The following is a 20,000-nucleotide window of genomic DNA, read 5'->3' as shown; positions in this document are numbered from 1 at the left end:
CACACACACACACACACACACACAGACACACACACACACACACAAACAGACACACAGCCACTGCGTCTCCTGCTGGCGTGTGTTCCCCGGTGTCCGGCTGTGCGTTCTGATTACCTGGTGGAGACGGAGTACTTGTCCGGCTGGTGGGCGCAGGGCACGCCCGCCACGCTGATCCTCTTGATGTCCGCCTGCTGGATGCCCAGGTTCGAGCCCAGGATGGTGACGGAGATCCCCCCGTTCATCGGGCCGTAGCGGGGGATGATCTGGGAGGGTGGAGGAGGGTGGAGGAGGAGGAGGAGGAGGAGGAGGAGGGGAGGAGGAGAGCTTTCAAAAGAAGAAGGAGGGGAGCTGGGAGGAATCCGACAGCCGAGTAAAAGTTGTCTCGACGGAAAGCGAGAGCGGAGGCGCGGGGGTGGTTCAAGTGCACGCCGGCGCCCAGAAGGGGTCTGCTGATCAAACACACCCCTGCCGCTTCCCAACGCCAGAAACCAGAAAAAAACGAAACTAAATGAAAAACGGCATTCCTTGACTGTGTTGCCTCGCTACTTCTGCGCTCGCGCTTGTGTTTGATTACGGTTTGACGTTGACATTGCCAGGGTGGGCCCTGCCTATGGTTTAGCTTCTAATCAGTGACATTGGGATGCCACTGTCTAACTGCCGGGGAACACAAACGGAAGGGCGGCTTGCCAAGGAAGAAGGCGCTCGGCTTTGGTCACGCGTGAGACGCACGAGAGCCCTCCAGTCGGGCGGTCGACCGCTTCAGATCTGCCGCGCTTATCGCCAAGGACACCGGCCCCTTCCCCGCTCGTTAGGATGACACGTACGCATAGGGGCTGCATTGTGGGAAAAATCATAATCCCGATTATTTTGGTCAATATTGAAATCACGATTATTCAAACGACTATTTTTGAGTTTGAGAACATGTTGTATTTATTCAGCATGTCTCTCCCAAAAAAAACGTTGTAACTAAGAAATTTCGCCTTAAAATAATCACAAAATGGTCGAAAAGAAAATGTTCCAATCTAAATTGATATACAGATATGTGTCCAGCTTTTCTGCCCTTTCTATAAAAAAAAAAAAAAAAATTGATTATGTTAATTTCGTGATCGTTTGACGCTAAAATCGAAGACGCGATCAAAATTCGATTAATCGCCCAGCCCTACGTACGCATCGTACCGGACGGCTATGGGTGGTGGTGGTTCAGGTGGTGGTGATGGGGGAGGAGTAGAGCGCTACTCACGTCAGTGATCTGGGGGTCCGGACACTGTTGGGACGCACGGCTGCAGAGTTCGCTGTAGACGCAGGACTTGGTGAGGCTGCACCACACGCAGCGATACTTGGGGTCCGAGTTCTTGCAGAGGCTGCAGTCCTGCCGGCCGTTGGAGCAGTTGTAGAGGGTCACTGCGTTGTCAGGGTGGAGGAGGTGGGGGTGGAGGGGATAGTGGTGGAGGAGGGGGTTGGAGTGTGTTTAGGGGGAGGGGGGAGGAGGTGGTGATGGTGGTGAAGGTGGTTGAGATGATGATGGAGGAGGTGGTGGTGGTGGTGGTGGAGGTGGTGGTGGTGGAGGTGGTGGTGGTGGTGGTGGTGGTGGTGGAGGTGGTGGTGATGGTGGTGGTGGTGGTGGTGGTGGTGGTGGAGGTGGTGATGTTGGCGTAAGGGAGAAAGAGTAAACAATGAGGATTATAATTATTGTATGTTTTTAAATAGGAGTATTGTGTGAGCCTTTATGAGAACGTTCAGTTGTAAGCTTTAAGTTGATGATGAATTCATCATGAACTAAACATTAATTGACAAGCATTTGTTAATGATGAACTAATAATGAACCAAACATTCTTGTATTATCCTATAGTCCACTTGTGATGTTGGTACAATCCACTGGGTAGGATGAGCACTTATTGATGATCGACAAATGTATATTAAGCTTTTCTCAATGATTAGTTTTTCATCAACTAAAGGCTTGTCAATTACTTATATCTAAACATTATAACAACACACGTGTCGCATTCAATTATATTAAATTGTCTAAGTCAAAAGTAAGGATGCCAGAGTTTGTTTTAGTCTGAGTTTGTTTTTGTTCAAACCCATGGACACAAAGGTAATTAGACATTTGATGAACACTGCGCATTGTATCTGCGCTGAGATGTTGTAGTGGGAGAAAGTATGTTGTCACCGACCGCTGGGTGGTCTAAATTAATGTAGCCATTACCAATGTATTCTCATTACAGTTTTCAATTTGAGATCAAAGCCTTCTTCCTCCAATGTAGCTTCACAAACACAGACACACATGCACACACACACAGACTCACACACACACAGAGACACACACACATGCCCACACTCAGACAAAGACACACACGCACACATACACGGACACAAACACACACACACACACACACACACACACACACACACACACACACACACACACACACACACATATATATATAAACAGATCACAACTGCATCGTGTAAGCTAAGCTATTAATATGTGCAAGCATACCGTTCAGCGTGCTGTCTATCTTTTTCCCGGACTCCTTGTCCTTCACGTAGAACAGAACGTTGGTCTCCTGTGATTTATCGTAGGAAAACTACACAACGGACACAAGGAAAATGAATTATTGATACAGAATCCAGTGATTAATGACAGTCTCCTCGAAAATATACAGAATCTCTGGCACACAGAGAGCCAACAGCCCACGCCTTTGAAAAAAAAAGGAAAATACGCATCCTGCGTTTGGCAGACGTTCAAGTCTAGAAAAAAACACGGTGGAAAATATCATTGCTCGAGGCTAGGAAACTGCTTTACTTTTCCCCACCACAAAGAATCTTAACAATTCAATCGGTTCCGCTAAGTAAAGCCCGACCAATAGATGGGGCTAGAGAACACAGACGGTACCTTCACACTGCCTCCGGGGGGGTTTGATAGTCATAAACCGAGAGGATCGACTGTAAAGCCCAGACCTGCCTGTGCTTTAGTTTTACAGTCCCCAGACCCTTAGGGCTAGCCTGGCTGCATTGTAATTGGACTCTCCTGTAGCTCAACACTGGAATGTCCCGCCCCCACATGTCAATCAGGGTAACAACAACTAATAGCATTGTATACAGTGGAATCATGAACCCTACCGCTCAATCACAAAGCGCTGTAATTTAAGGGAATTATGCCGGGAATTTGAATGCCCTAAATAGATTCAAAGCTCTTATATTACAAAACTGTCAATGCTGTCAAAGTATTTCCATAATAACACAATTCAGTTCTGACTGATGGAACATTAACTGTCAGAATTAAATCGGCTTGCCTGCTTCCACCTTCACCCCCCCCATCACCAGCCCAACCACCACCACCACCCTCCATGTCTGTCTGGCCAACTGTCAAATGAAACCTCCAGCATCACTTCCATGGTGAAACCCAGACGTTTTTCCCTGGTCCAACCTGGCCTGTTTTTATTACACCTCTGCATTTTCTTCCAGTGTCCAGTTATTATGCATACGGCGCTGCACTGTTAGAAACCGCCGCTTCAAACCGCCTAAATAACAATTCTCTCAGTTTGTTGCATTTATTTATTTTCTCCAAAGCGTATAGAAAGCCATTGACTTTCATCTCGGTAACCTCCAGTCCCTCAGCGTTTGAATTATGAGATAAAAAAACTTGGTTGGAGAAGAGAGGCTGGCTACATTCCTGATTCGGTGCTGTTAGTATGAGCGTTCAGATGTAGTCTAAAGAGTGACGAGACAGACAGTGCAACGCCATCAGAGAGTGGGATGATCCGCTTAAGCATATAAGGTCTTCGGAGACCCAGGAAGACAGGTATATACAAACCCTTTCAAATAAATGATACACCAAAATGACACTTTGCTTCGGTTCCCAGATAGGCTACTTGGTGTGGCTGCGTAGAAATGCACGCACGCACACACACCGCATGATATTCTACCATACATGCACAGGGATAACTCAAATCCCAGCGCACAACTATGAAAACCTTTCAGTTCAGTGGAGAATCAAGTATGCTATATAAATTGGAATATTCCGGTCTAACTCCCTCAAGGGGGGGGGGGGGGGGGTATTAGTAGATTCAACAGCTCACATTATCAAAGAAACTAGAGACACTAGGTTTGTTCATTAGCATTAAGAGCCACACTTACCTTAAAGCCATTGAAGTTGTAGAACTGGTCCACCACGAGAGTGACCTCTTCCTCCACGCTACGCATCAGTTCAGTTCCTATTGTAAAGGCTCTTTTCTAGGGGGCCAGACGGAAAAACACACAATGGGGGGGAGAAAGAGAGAGAGAGAGAGAGAGAGAGAGAGAGAGAGAGAGAGAGAGAGAGAGAGAGAGAGGGAGAGTGAGGGAGAGTGATGAAGTGAGAGAGAGAGAGAGAGAGAGAGAGAGAGAGAGAAAGATAAAGAGAGTGAGAGGGAGAGAGAGAGAGAGGGAGAGGGAGCGAGAGAGAGCGGGAGTGAGAGAGCGGGAGAGAGAGAGGAGAGTTGATTTGCGACTTATTAAAAAGGGAACTTCTATCTCCCTTCCAGCACCCTAGGGAGGCACAAAGCCTCTGCACACCTTAAACCTTAAAGGGAACGACAAAAGACGTCCACGGATAGTATTCATTCTGCCCCCGAGGCTCGTTCTCTCTTGCTCGCTCATTCAGCATGATGCAAACCAACCCTCGTTAGAGTGGATTGAGTGCAGAGCGGCGACGAAGGGTTGCGTGTACCTCGTACTGCTCGAGGTTGATCCCCTCGAAGCCGATGGCGGTCTGGAAGCCCACGGGGATGAGCACGGGGTCCGGGTTCTCGAAGCGGGGGCACCTCGGTTCCTGGGAGAGACACGGCGATGGCAGAGATCACAAAAGCTGGCTGCCACCCGCGACATTTACATTTTAAAATATGGGAGCCACTTAAGAGAGACACTCAACCAGGGCGCGGAGATAAGTGCAGCGCTCTGCGGAAATCTGCTGACTTGTAAATTGCGGTCAGCCGACCAAGAACAAGCTGGTGGCGGCTGATATACGATTTCGGGATTATCGGATAAACTCTCTGCGCTTTTTGTATAAACACAACCAAATATGAAAGGTCTTATTCGATCCGGAGGAATCGAGTAAGCCAGAAACATACGGGCGTTGGAAAGGGACATTTGAATATAAATAGTGAGTTTCTAACCATTAATTTAGGGAACTCAAAGAAGGAATCGAAAGGGTCCAATATGAGTTAGAAAAGGCCTAATGGGAGATTGGGTTGAGCCGGTGGTTTATTGGAGGTAACTATAGATAACTAATCTTTTACCGTTCAGTGGACACTTTTATCTGGCAACATACGGTGAATTATCTTCGATAAAAATGTAAATAACGAGACATTGGGTATCCTGCTCGACGACGGCAAAAGGTAAAAACTGCGGACATCAGTGGGATCGAACTCAGAACCTTTGGGCTGGACGTTGAACACTTGATGCATGACTGACCTTCCGCTGTTTGATGATGTGGAGTCCGTTCACGGTGTCGTTGGTGTCACTGCAGGTGTGGTCGCGGGTGTTCCACTGACACCCCCAGGGGCTGGCCACACACGACATGCACCTAGCACGCAAACCACCACAGGCGGGGGAGGAGGTTCACATCAGCACAGGGCACACCGTTACTATGGAGTCACTTAACAGGTATATTCATCATCCAAAGTAAATTCACTTGAAGCCCTTTCAAGATTTGGTAGGAAACCCTGTAGACACCAGCTAGAGTTAGCTTTATTTTGGAAGTATCCAACCGAAGAAGTCCCAATCTTCCCTTCAGCCACATCACACAACGACATGATTGGACGGTCTCATTACAGGCTGGCGACAGCCAGAGATACTGGATTTTTACATTTTTGTGCCAGAGCATTGATTAATTGATTGCAGTCGGGATGTAAACAGATTTGCAGCAAATATGCCCAAAAATCTTGTCAAATACATATTTGGTTAATTTAAAACTAACTTAAAATGAAGGAGTACCTGTGAAAACACCCTTAGATATGCATTATGAAAAAGCAGGAAGGGGATGGTAGGCAACTTGCTCAAGGATGCCTACTACAGGTAGACTGTGGCTACCGGGGATTTGAACCCCAAACCCTCAAGGTGGTAGTCAGTGATCCTAACCCCTACAAGACCTCAACATGTGCTTTTAGAGACAAACACATTCCCACAGTCAAATAAACAAGAGCGAGTCAGGAAAACAAAAGGAACAAAACATGCAAACTCATCATAGAGTGACAGGCCACAAAATCCCTGTTGCCGGCATTCAAATGGATCTTGGCAACCTCTCTTAAATAAAGCTCGTTCATCAAACATTCCTCCAGATTGAAAAAATAATAAACACGCGCGCAGGAAGCCAGCACAGATCGACTTTCATCTTTTGATTAATGAAAAGGAAACTCAGGCAATTTCCCAGCATGGTAAATGAAAAGGAGGCAGAGAACACTGCAAGAGGTGCATTCCTTCCTGTCGTCAGTCACGCATCACAATTTATACACAGACACCTTCCCCGCACAATTCATTTGAATGAAGGTTGTCTGCTGAAGCTTTGATTGGGTTTGTGTCTCGCCCGGGTCCCACGGATGAGGGGGGGACGAGCGGGGGAGAAAGAGAGCGCCAGACTCACGGCGTGTTTTCAGCTTTCCTCACGGTGGCCGAGCAGTTGTAGAATTTGAACTCTCTGGTGGCCAGCTCCACCGTCTCGTTGACGAAGATCGTGACCGGCACAGCTACGAAATCTGATGGCAGAGAAAGGGAGAGAGACAGAAAGAGAGAGAAAGAGAGATAGAGAGAGACAGAGAGAGAGGGAGAGAGGGAGAGAGAGAGAGAGAGGGAAAGAATGAGAGAAAGAGGATTACATGGAGGTCAAACCAAACAGTTCTAACATTGAACACTACAGTCAGATCGTCTCCTTGAGTAAATAGATCCTTGAGCAATACTATTGGAATTAGCAATACTATTACAAATCTTTTAAATGAGGTGTTAGGAAATTGTCCTTGACTGGTCTTCAAAATGTATCATGGCTTTGCAATCATTTGCCCAAAATGATGAAATATCTATGCATCGTCATACTGCTGAAGCTATATAGATATACAGTCAGTGAACTACTTTCTTGAGAGGCTCCATGTGGATTCTGTCCTAACAAGTTGTCTCGCGAGCTCACACATTCAGACAGCTGTAAATCAAGATTGCCAGAATCAATTTTGATCAAGCACCTGGCAGGGAACACTTAAACGTTAATGGCCATCGGATGAGTTTCACTTCTGAAGTCAATATTGCAACAACAACTGCCGCAGACTTTCAGCACAAAGACAAAGTTGCACGGTGGCGAAGGTGACGGATCCAAAATAAATTAAAGTATAGTCATTACAAATATTGACTGCAATAATCTCATAAAAAATAATCCAAACACAGGTCCACTAAAATTTCTAAGAATTTAAACCGTCATTTGAGTTCCACCATTATGTAACGGAACACAATGGGTCTTTATCACAGAGCTGCCAATCATGGCTCTTATCACCAACAGGGTGAGAGAGAGAGAGAGAGAGAGAGAGAGAGAGAGAGAGAGAGAGAGAGAGAGAGAGAGAGAGAGAGAGAGAGAGAGAGAGAGAGAGAGAGAGAGAGAGAGAGAGAGAGAGAGAGAGAGAGAGAGAGAGAGAGAGAGAGAGAGAGCGTGCGAGGGCCTTATTCACAGAGCTGCTATCTTGGTCCCTAACGCAAGCAGGGTGAGGGAACTGAACACCACAGTTCAGTTCCCTCAGCCTTATAGTGTTTAGGACCAAGATGGCCGCCTGGTAAAGAAGTCTAATTTACCAGGCGGGTGAGCAGGAGCTCACCTTGGTCTTCGGGCGTGGCCGGTATGTGCGCGGGGTCTGGGAGGTTACAGATGACCTGGCCCGTCCCCGACATGGAGCCCTTGCTACGGAAGTCCTCCTGGAAAACGCAGTGCAGGCGGTCCGCCGCGGAGATGGTGGGGAGGGAAGGGATGTTGATCTCCACCTACACACACACAAGGAGATTAGCAAAAACATCGCAATCGAATGATATGAATAATATTAAAGCATCTTCAATTGAAACTCTGTCCTTGCTACCTGGTCACACATATGGGCCACAACATTAGACTCAACTGCTATTTTCCCCTTGCTTTCATAGAGAGCTTGTAAATATATCATATTTTTTGTATGTAACAGATAAAGTATGTAACAGATAAAGCTTGAACTAATAAGGACGGGGGGGGGGGGGGGGGGGAGGTGAGCAGGGAGGTGGAGGAGCAAGGAGGGCAGAGAGGAGGAGGACGAGGATGAGGGAGGAGGAGGAGTAAAGGGAGGAGGGCTCGAGGAATGTGTAATGGCTGAGTGGTAAGCACGGCCAAGTGGCTGATAATAGTCAGTTAGAAGCCAGTTTGGAGTCATCTGGTCGGATCAATATGGAGCCAAAGACAGAGAGCCCTGGAGTGCTGCTGCACAATGGAAGGCGCTTTATTATCCTTGCTGTGTGTGTGTGTGTGTGTGTGTTTGTGTGTCCTAATTTGTGTGTATATGTGTGTGTGTGTCTTTGATTGTGTTTTTGTCGAATGTGTGTGTGCGTTTGAGTGTGTATATGTGTGTGTGCGTCTTTGATTGTGTTTTGGTTGAATGTGTGTGTGCGTTTGAGTGTGTATGTGTGTGTATGTCTGAATGTGTCTTTGTCCGAAAGTGTGTGTGTGTGTCTGTGTACGTATATATGTGTTTACGTCTTAGTGGTTCCTTATGTGTTCGCTTGTGCACGTCCAAATGTGTGCGCACACCAATGTGTGCGCGCGAGTGCGTGACGGGGCTGCGAACATCGGCGCGCCGGTGTGCCAATGAAAAGACAAAGAGGAGAGTGATGGATGAAGAGAGACGAAAACCGAAAGGAAGGGTCGTGTAATGAGACTAGTGCGATGAAGGGGGGGGATGGAGAGGGGGAGAGAGGCTACCTGCTGAGTCTTGTGACAGGAGAGGTTGGGGGGGGAGAAGGAGAGGATCTTCACACACTCCCGCCCGGGGCTCCAGAGCCAACCGTTCTTCTCCTCCGCTCTGCGGCACTCGGAACGCCGCGTGCACCTTCGCACAAGAGGACGAGAGCAGAGACCGCCGCTCAGCCGTCGCTCCTCTAGCGCCAGCCCGCGAGGGCACGCACGCACACATGCATTCATATGCGCGAACACATGCACTAACCACGCACACACAATCTCACGGCACGCCACCAGCTAAACACAAATCTGCAATGCTCCTGTCGAGGTCGACTGGAAGAGAGTGCCGTTGACACTGCCAGGGTTGTGGGTTCGATTCCCGTTCTTTTCGTTCTTGGTGTTGTGTATTTAAACCGTGTATTAGTTTCTGGTTCTAGGTAATAAAGTGGAGAACAGTGGATGAAATAAGGCACAAAAAGGCATATAAAGACATAAGTTTGATCCCTACAGCATCAATTTGTGCCTGATGTCAGGCGTCTTGGTGGGTGAGCAGAAATCGATTGGATTTCGGCCGGCGCTCATCTCAATTCATTGTGCCTCAAGTGTCACCTGAAAGGCTGAACACGGGGTGGGTGTGTGAATCTCAATTAGGCTCTTAAGTCTTTAAGAGAGCGCTTTGTCATTCGACATTGCCTGCGTGGAAGCCGAGGGACCTTCAGCTAACGTGAATGTACTCTGACTACTACTGCTACTATACATTGTACACCATTCGCATGGACAAATTATATTTTATGTTTCATTATAATATTTATATTATATCGCCGTGGTGATCTTGCCAAGTTATTCTACCCCTGGTGGGTAATTTGATTCCCCACGATTCCCTTTCAAAGCCCTGTATTTCCGGGGATGAATGTGCGAGGCCCGCAGTAGCGCGACCACGGGAGGGATGTATGTGTGCTGTTAAATTATACTGTAAATGCTTCTTCTTTTATCCTGCTAAAATCCTGCCAAGCCCACAACAGACCTGCATAAATAAACAGGAACTCACGGCGTGAAACGACGAAGAGGAATATTTGAATACCGGTGGAACCCAACAGAAGTAAGAATGATCTACAAAACACGGCAAACATTGAACGCGGGAGACGTTGTAACAGCGTCCCTTTTCGTGCGGCATTGTGATGATTATGATTTTTATTTAGTGTAAGGAAAGCGATGACACGATAATGCTAGTTCTTTCCGGCTCATCCCGTAGGGCGGATCACCGTAAAACACAATAAGACACCCCAGGGTTGGAAGCGTCTGATAAATATGCGGTGGTTGGAGTAAATTACACCGCAAACCACCTTCACCGCCATCATCCCCACAAACTACTTAAATTCCCCCAGGCTGTACACACACACACACACACACACAAACACAGACACACACACACACACACATAAAAGCACATACACACACACACACACATGGACACACACACACACACATAAAAGCACACGCACACACACACGCACACACACACACACACACACACATACACACATAAAAGCACATACACACACACACATACAAGCACATACACACACACACACACACGGACACACACACACATACACACACACACACACACACACACACGCACATGTACACAGGCACAAATAGCCTCAATGTGATCTATACGTGTACAGCAGTGTGGTACTCAGGCACTGTTTCATTGCTAACCTTCCCGGTTGCCCTCCCAGTGTTTACGCATCTCCCCCACTCAGTGTGTGTTCTGATGTGAGCATACAATATGTATGACTGGTGTATTTGTGTTTGTTGTGTGAGTGTGTATTTGTGTGTGTGTGAGCATTTGTGTGTGTTTGCGTATGTGCATGCAAGTGTTTGCGTGCGTGCATCTGTCCACGTGTCCATGAGTGTGTGCTTGCGTGGGTGGGTGTGACATGCAGCAGACCCCCTACCTTCCCTCCAGGACACACCAGCCACAGTAGGGGTCCTTCAGATCTATACAGGACTTGCAGTCCGTCTTCAGGTTGCACGTCTGCACCGGCACCCTGGTGATCTGAAGTAACCCCCACACAAATCAAATGCTTAGCACAGGCGCGCCTCCACACGACGACCGACAGACTGTGGAGATGAAGTGACGGAGGTCTGACTCTGGTAATAACTGCTCTGTATGTGAGCTCGCCAGTTGACATTGTCGAGGCCACTCTCCTCCCTGTTTAACGTTAATGGATGGACACCCTGCATTGTTCGCTTCACCTGCAGTTTATATTGACACACCTATCCCTGTAATACACCTTTCGCTCTTTGAATTTCCCGTTGCATCTTCTTTTTACTCTGTAGAATTGCGGGCTGCGTCTTGTTTACGCCCTTCCCCATGAGCCATGCTCGAAGTAAACAACTACTCTATGTTTTTCTAGAATGTCAGACTCAAAATTTTTATTTTCCAATACTGGAACAAGCAGCGCTGAGACAAACATTGACATCAGATTCTCTTTATAACAAACGTAATTTCTTAAACGGTGTCGTCGTCGTCGTCGTCAGCAGCAGATGTGGGTGTCTGTAGCACCCTTCCTCTCAGTCAGAACCCATACATCGTATCAGTGGAGCGAGCCTCTCCTTTTGCTTCTGGCCTACAAGGTTCCAGCAGACCCTCTTCATTAGGCTCTCCCATTAACGGCAGCATCTGTGTCGGTGCCTCGCATCTCCTGTTAAATGCCAATTACTAATGCCAATTAAAGTAAATATTTTAACCACGCAAAGGTCATCGTATGCCTGTGTTTAATACCGCGAATGGCGGGACGCTGACATCCCTCATAGGGGAGCGGGATGGGTGGGTTTATAGATTGATATTGAAAGAACAGTGTTATTTATTTCATGCTTCACGTGTCTAAAGATGCAATATTATGCTTACTGAAGCAAAAAGTGGTCGCCGAAAAAAAGAGAAGCAAATGGGTAATGACATAGGTCTATTGCCTGTTTATAAATCAAATTACTCTATTGGGCACTTGACAATGAGTACTTAATACATGACCAAGACAAAAGAGACAATCTTTAACAGTCTTTCCCTCAGGTTTTCTTATGGTTTGCAAGCGATTTAGTGCAGACTGCGACGCCACACAAAGCAGACGCACCTTTTTCTCAGTGGTGATGTAAAGGTAGTCCTCTCCGTGGTCAAAGAAGAGGTTCTTGTTCACCCGTTCCCCCGCAGTTAGTCCTGGGCTCTTGCCAAAGACTTCAGACGTGGCTTTCAGGTGGGCCTGGAGGGTTTTGTAAAACATACAATCAAGTCACAACGTTGTCCGTGGAACACATGTATCCTGAATGCACCCATGCACAGGGTAGCGACGGAGGAGGGAAGAGCTACACAGGGCCCATTACGGTTGCCAATATCACAGAATGGCCAAGTCAGTTAGGTGTTTGACTACTTAAAGGGGACATACAGTATTATACCACCTGTGCTGGATAGATCTCTCTACCAGCCTACCCAGTGGACTGAAGTAAACGTTGCTCATCTATCCAGCACAGATCTAGGTGGACACGCCCACCAGTGATGTCATATGGGGCAGATTTTCGAAACGGCTTGTAGAGCTAATCACACTCACACCTGGTGGTATAATATATCCCCTTTAAGGAAACTCTCAGAATATGGGACCAAGCAATGTGTTCTTTTGTAAGTTGCGTGCAAAAGTTTATTCAATCACGATATACAATGTCACACTCCGCCGCAACTGCACTAAAGGCTGCTCTTCATATTTGCTGGCTCCTAAAAGCCTAAACAGTGAATAGCAAAAAGGCAGATAAGTGGGCAGAGTGGGGTCTTACCTTGGAGACCTCTCCCTGGTCGTTTCCCAAGAAGGCGATGGTGTGGTCGTTTTCCACGGCGATGGCCACGGCGGTCAGCAAGCCCCTGACCTCCACGTGCTGACCCTTCAGACCAAACTCAGGCTTACTGGCCAGAGGAGAAGGCAAGAAGTCTGCGCCACAGGTTACCATCGTGTCCGGCTAAAAGGAGAGAAAAAACAACCGTTTCTTTCCACAGTACTTCCAAGTACATGGTTACTTAACTTTGTACTGAACCCATTACACGGCAATGTACTTATGCTAATCCGGCCCCAGTGCCAAGATATAAGTAGCTAAGTAGCCCAGTCATTTGAGCTACCATTAGCTGACTGCTGTAAAGCTGAAACGTCACTGGTGTATGAAAGAGACATAAAAGGGGAATATTGACACAAGCAACATCACCCTTGAACAAATTCTTGGAACCTGCATAAAAGGGATTCTCAAAAAGCTACTTTTACTATTACTTTTTTACCGACACTTTTAACACTCCATACTTTTGTAAAACGGTTGCGAACGACATAATGGGGCACTTACGGTAATCTGGGTTTTACAGAACCCATTTCTCTTGGACGAGTAGGGGATTTCCACCGCTGGCTTCCCGCCGATGGACCCCTTGTCGAAGTAGCAGGCGTTGATGATATCCTGCAGATGCACGTTTATGGCTTTGAGCGGGTACATGCAGAGGGCGGAGTTGGAGTTGCCGTCCTCCTCCGGCGAACTGGCCACCATGAACAGCACCTTCTCCATGTGGTTGACCTTACTGCTCTGGCCCGACTCGGTCAAGCTCTGGGCCAGCTCCTTGCCGGGAATGGCCACGTATGCGGCCTGAACCTTGCTGTAGCGGTTCCCCGGGCCGCAGCTCAGCATCAGCTCCGTGTGGGAGTAGTAGTTGTTGTCCGACTCGCAGATGCGTGACACGTACGTCAGGTTCTTGTTGTCCGTCCCGTCCCGGGTCCTGGAGAAAAGGAAGTAGACGAAGCCGTCGTCCTTGAAGGCGTGGCGGAAGTCGTGCTGGTGCTTGGGCACGAAGGGTGCCGTCTGCACGGACGAGGCCTCCACGATGCTCTCGAACACCACCCACTCGCGCCGGTCCTCCAGGATGCGCGTGCTGATGAGCTTGGTGCTGTCCTGCCGCCCGTAGCCCTTGCCCACCACGAAGACGCTGAACTCGTCCGGGGTGTCCTTCAGGTGGTACGTGGACATGACGCCCACCACGTTGACGTTGTCCTCGATGCTGGCCACGTAGGTCTTCTCGCCCTTGCTGTCACTGTAGTACAGCTGCTGCTCCACGTTGGTCAGGTTGAGCAGCGAGCAGATGCCCTTGTAGCGGCTGCCGCAGACGATGAGCGAACCGTTGGTCGGGTGGACCAGCAGCAGCTTGTTGAGGTTGGGCATGAGTTTGGTGTGCTGGCAGGCGGAGGGCGGAGGCGTGCAGGTCCGGGAGTCCAGCTTGGGGCCCGTCTCGGCCCTCGCCTCCTGGTTTAGGGCGGGCCCCAGCTGGAAGATGGCGTTGACGGCGCCGAGGTAGATGCGCCCACTGCCCGGGTCCTGCACCACGTTGTTGATGGGCATCTCGGTGGTGAAGGACAGCTGTGGGATCTTCTGGAGCTCGTCCTCGCCCCGCGACGCCGACAGGCAGATGGGAAGGAGGAAGGGGAGGAGGAGGGAAAGCCGGCTTGCCATCTCTATAATGGGGAGAAAGAAAATAGCCATTTTATAAACAGTGTACTCTGGGAGGGATGTTTATATTCATTTACACGTATCTTTGGAATGCATTATTTTGAACAAAAGGGATTTTTACAGCGGAGGTCATTATCAGGGAATAGGATTTTGATGCATAAACACAGAACTTTCACTCAGGGGATTACTCTGGGGTCGCATTAAAATACAGAGAAACAAGCTCTTGCAGTAGTTCTCAGTATTTTCTACTGGGCTTATGTCTGTTTTTTGGGGGAATTTGTTGCCTTGATGAAAGTAGAACATAAGGATCAAAAAAATGTTTTAATAGGTGTGCTATCGTCCCTTCGATAGCACACCTGTTGAAATGTACTTTTGATCGTTTGACTTTTATTTAAGGGTGCAACTGTCGTTTGCGCTTCGCTTGAACAACCTAGACATTGGGAAGAAAAGATTAAGTGGAGGAGAAAGAATCATGCCAAGGACAAAATCGCAAATCGCAAGACGCAAAAGCTCATGTGCGGCCTGGACGGCTGCCAGGCTCATTTTCTTCTTGGCACTACCGAAAATGTAAAAAAATAAACATGTTACTCCCAGGCATGAAGAGCCATAAGTTATCATATCATTGCCTTAAATTGTCACTTTGAGCCTGTTTGTGTGTTTGTGTTTACGATCACTGACCTCAGAATTCGGTGCAGTTTTAAGCTTAGTCCCTTTGGATAAAAGTGTCTGCTAAATGGCAAAATAGTCATCGCGGTCAAAAGGTCAAACAGGTCAGACGTGGTGAATTTTAACAGACACTACCTTATTGTAGTAGCTTCCCTATCTCTCTCACACAGACACACACACACACACACAATATCAACCCCCAGACTTTTGGTTGGCTTTTTCTGCTGCCCCATTCTTCCTTTCTATGAAAACCCATTTCACTGGGCGAAGTGCATCCTGCCCTTTTTAATTCATACCCTTGCATGACGCCATTAAAACAGAAATGACACAGTTAAATAAATCCCTGGCGGTGCTTGTCCCGACATGGGAGTGTTTGTGGTCATTTTCTTTTTTCATCTAATGGCGTTTAATGGGGGAATGAAAAGGGCAAACACTGACGCCGCCAACAAATTGAAAAAACAACGCCCAACAACTTTAAACCTTTAAAACGTCATTATCATGTTGGACCCTTTGCCAATAGCATTTTTCTACATGACGCACTTGTCTTTTACAGGTTCAGACGTAACACCAGAAAGCAGACGTCTTCCGTATATCTGCTTTATTGGAGCCGCCTACGAGTGTGAACTTTACTAGGAACCGGAGGGTGTCAGGAATGCACACGTAACACGATTCCCCATTTCATTCAATCAAACGTTTTTGGCCAAAGCAACTTACAGTGAATTCAGATACATAAAGGAACCTAGGGTAAGCCATCCTAGTACAAGGCATCTTACTTTAGGATAGCCTCCAGGTAAGCTTTGGTAATCGGGAACCCAGTGCCTTATGACCGGCAGTCAACCACTTTAATCCCCTACTAACTGAACCCACGTTTCCTAGTGCAGTAGCCAAACATGAGAAATTACAGGTTTTAAAAGAAGGGTGACAATGGTTCAAAGGGTAGAGCAGGTCGCCTGGCAACTGTAACCGGGAGGCGGTTAAGTGCCCAGAGGTTTCCATGAGCTATACACTTGACCCCAGCAGGTCCAGAAGATGGCGGCTGCTGGTTAGCTGGAATGGTGATTCACACCACCATGGCATGATTGCTCCATGTGTGCGTGGGTGGGTGAATGACAGGAATTAATTGTACAGAGCTTTGCACGGCCATAGTTGCTGGACAATCCATTGGCTTTTGTTTGACACAGTCACCAGACAAACACTCAAAGGCAATAATTGGAAGAAGGTCTGTGTTTCGAGACATATTCTGGTCTACTTTAGTTAAACCAGAGGGTCAATTGTGCAAACAATCAATGGTTGCATTTTTCGCCCCCACTTTTTTATAAAACACATAGCAGCAAACAAATTCTCATATATGGTTTGCAGTACTTTGGAAAACCTAAGGTCCACTCTACTCAAATTTCACTTCAAAGGGGGCTTCACTTCATTCATGCAAATCCTACAAGCCAACTCCGGAACGCGAGGAGAAAAACCGCCACACACTTCCCTCAGATTCTGCTTTGTGGGTCAATAGAGCCGGAAAAAAAACATCCTGTACGCATTTCAAAGGAAGTTTGTCCTCTGTGGAGAACCCTCTCCCTTCTCTCTCTCTCTCTCTCTCCCTCTTAGTACCTCCATCGCTCTCTCCATCCGCTCTGCCGTGGTCTCGTAATCCACGACGCTGGAATTAGGAGCGGCTTCAAAGAGTAGGCGGGCGACAGACTGTTGGAATGCACCCGGGGGTGCGTTCCACCTGCTCTCGCCGCCAACAGTCTGAAACCGGTCCCAGACGCCTTTCCTTTTCCTACCCCTCTCCACGTCCGCCACGCACGCTAGGGGCCCTTTAGGGGCCCTCCAGGGGCCCGCTATGAGCAGAGCCAGCCCAAACACACGAGTATTATGAGAGATACTCGCCAAATGTATGTATGTGTAAATAGGAGCCAGCGCTGCCGGTGGCGTCATCCCGGCACACACACACGCACACGCACACACACACACACACACGCACACACACACACTTAAACACACACACACTCAGTCACACACACAGTCACACACAAACGCACACAGTCACACACACACACACACACACACACACACACACAGTCATACACACTCACGCCTAATGAGGCCCCCAATGGCCAGAATAAATAATAGTGAAATAACAGCAGGGGTTAATGAAGCGCAACTAAAAAATGGCGGGCCATTGATGAAAATAAAATCGTTGTCCCCTTATAGATGGGGTTGGCCTTATCTCAAGGCACAGTTGAAGGAGTAATTCATCCACCTGTACCATTCTCTCTCTCTCTCGCTGTCTCTCCGTCTGTGATTACCTGGTTCATGTGGCCAACACACATGGTCGTATTGCCCAAGCGCGCACACACACACACACACACACACACACACACACACACACACACTGTGTCATAAAGGAGGGAAAATATTTTCGTAGAGGAGCCGACAGGCACAGACTTGAGGAGTAGGTGAGCATTTGAAGGTGTGCCTGTTTACTGGTTTGGTCTCCCGCCATGTCATAAACCCCCCCCCCACACACACACACACACACACCGACACACACACCCACACACACACCCACACACACCAACCCCTGGCTGACAGCTACAGTACAATATCTTCAAGCCTCTTCCCCGACCCGTAAGGACATGTCTGGGTAGGGGAAAAGGCAGCTCTCAGCAGAGGGGAAAATGAAATGTAATTGAAAAATGGCACTTGTGTGCCTGGACACACAGATTTGGACGTGTTTAGAAGAGAGAGAGAGAGAGAGAGAGAGAGAGTGAGAGAGAGAGAGAGAGAAATGAACAGGAGACGCCCCACGTGTGTGTATGTGTGTGTGTGTGTGTGCACACGTGTGTGTGTATGTCTAAACATGCACGGCACATGCATCATGCGCGATCGCAGTTTGAAATGCTGACAGAGGCTAATCCCCCGCTCTGACCGCACAGAGATCCCTCCCCCAGCCTCCCAGCAGTGTTGCTGTGGACAGTGGGGGGGTCAGCCCTGCCTGGCTGACCACATGCGAGTCCACCAATCTGTTGAACAGCACCCCACTCACACACACACACACACACACACACACACACAACCACACTTAATCACATACACAACCACACACACACACACACACCCTCCACCTCATATCTCCAGCACCGCATCCAACAGGATCAAGTGTGAGTTTGAGGGAAGAGTGTGTATGTTTGTGAGTGTGTGACAGTGTGGTGCAACGATTAGATCACACACACATGCACACACACACACACACACACACACACACAAATACACACACCGATGCAGCAATACTCAAACAACTGCTGATCTGGCCATTTATTTTTCTCTTAAAAGCCAGCAAGAGTGCTCCTTGGCCTCATTAAAAGCAGATATGTAAAGTAAAGCCAAGCGATAAATAAACACGTACAAAAACGGGGAAAATGACACCCCCCACCCGCAAAGACATAATAGGATATTACCCCAAACGGGCGGCCCTTCGCATTCAGCAATTTTCATATCGCGCGACGTCCGTTGACAGATGTCTGCTTCTGACAGTGACGGGGGCGGCGGTGGTGATTGCGGGGGTTTGAGACGGTGCTGAGGGGACGGGTGGGGGCGCAATGTCTTCATATCAGAGCAGCTTCCCGTTCCCGCTCGCTGATAGAAGCCAGGAGGCATTAAATTGGTTCCATGTCAACCGTAGGATCCCCCCCCCCCCCCCCCCACACTGCTTGTGAATGGCTAGGCAGAGGCAGAGCAGGATGTGGATGGGGCGAGGGGGGGGGGGGGGGTGAAGGGGTGTTGTGGTTAGTGCTCGATTGTCAAAGTCTCCCCCACCCCCATCACCACCACCACCCAATCTCCCTCCAGCTCCATCTCCTAAAAGCACTGGCTGTGCTTGCTCGTTGCGATAACAGTTTGCGTAAGGGGAAAAGACGCCGTAAGTACAGTTTAAAAAAAGCGGGAAGCATTTTCTTGTCCGTCAAACCCCCGCCATCTCAACTCCGCCTTTTCGAGAGAGGGAAAATGGCGGAGAATGTTCCGATGAACTGTGAACATGGGAGTGTTTAAATAACTCAATCTTTGGGATATCTTTTTTGCATCTCGCTTCACGGTTTCACAGCACCTGTTGTTCCAGTGGCCGGGGACGTGAGTGAGTAAGTGAGTGGGTGAGTTAGTGGGTGAAGAAGTGAGTGGGTGAGTGAGTGAGTGAGTGGGTGAGTGAACGGGTGAGTGAACGGGTGAGTGAGTGAGTGAGTGAGTGAGTGAGTGAGTGAGTGAACGGGTGAGTGAGTGAGTGAGTGAGTGGGTGAGTGAGTGAGTGAGTGAGTGAGTGAGTTAGTGGGTGAAGAAGTGAGTGGGTGAGTGAGTGAGTGAGTGGGTGAGTGAACGGGTGAGTGAACGGGTGAGTGAGTGAGTGAGTGAGTGGGTGAGTGAGTGAGTGAGTGAGTGAGTGAGTGAGTGAGTGAGTGAACGGGTGAGTGAGTGAGTGAGTGAGTGGGTGAGTGAGTGAGTGAGTGAGTGAGTGAGTGAGTGAGTGAGTGAGTGAGTGAGTGAGTGAGTGAGTGAGTGAGTGAACGGGTGAGTGAGTGAGTGAGTGAGTGGGTGAGTGAGTGAGTGAACGGGTGAGTGAGTGAGTGAATGAGTGCCCTGATGAGTGAGTGAGTGGCTAAGTGGGAGAGTGAGTGAGAGAGTGAGTGGGTGAGTGAGTGGGTGAGTGAGTGGGTGAGTGAGTGAGTGGGTGAGTGAGTGAGTGGGTGAGTGAGTGAGCGAGCGAGTGAGTGTGTGTGTGAGTGAGTGAGTGCGTGGGTGCGTTTTCTTGTCAGACTGAAGAAAGGGGCTCGGTTTATGACAGTGAAGGCCGGCCCGGTTTCCAGATGAACAATTACCTTGCTGTCGT

General features: G+C 48.4%; 1 protein-coding gene across 2 annotated transcripts in view; it reads right to left on the bottom strand.

Annotated features, from left to right (window-relative positions):
• plxnb2b (plexin b2b) overlaps positions 1-20,000 on the bottom strand; it is a 133,909-nt gene that overhangs the window by 27,202 nt on the left and 86,707 nt on the right. For both annotated transcript variants that reach the window (XM_079744041.1, XM_079744040.1), the window contains exons 3-15: positions 13,310-14,460; positions 12,758-12,937; positions 12,067-12,192; positions 10,891-10,991; positions 8,954-9,080; positions 7,833-7,995; positions 6,623-6,734; positions 5,455-5,566; positions 4,712-4,813; positions 4,141-4,236; positions 2,501-2,588; positions 1,241-1,401; positions 115-263 (exon numbers count right to left, since the gene is read on the bottom strand). In XM_079744041.1, coding sequence (XP_079600167.1) covers positions 115-263; positions 1,241-1,401; positions 2,501-2,588; positions 4,141-4,236; positions 4,712-4,813; positions 5,455-5,566; positions 6,623-6,734; positions 7,833-7,995; positions 8,954-9,080; positions 10,891-10,991; positions 12,067-12,192; positions 12,758-12,937; positions 13,310-14,458 — 2,666 coding nt within the window. In that variant the 5' untranslated portion in view covers positions 14,459-14,460. The remainder of the gene's footprint in view (positions 1-114; positions 264-1,240; positions 1,402-2,500; positions 2,589-4,140; positions 4,237-4,711; positions 4,814-5,454; positions 5,567-6,622; positions 6,735-7,832; positions 7,996-8,953; positions 9,081-10,890; positions 10,992-12,066; positions 12,193-12,757; positions 12,938-13,309; positions 14,461-20,000) is intronic.

The sequence above is a fragment of the Pollachius pollachius genome, assembly GCF_949987615.1.
Source record: "Pollachius pollachius genome assembly, chromosome: 9".
Lineage (NCBI taxonomy): Eukaryota > Metazoa > Chordata > Actinopteri > Gadiformes > Gadidae > Pollachius > Pollachius pollachius.
This window is presented reverse-complemented; position numbering and strand designations above follow the sequence as displayed.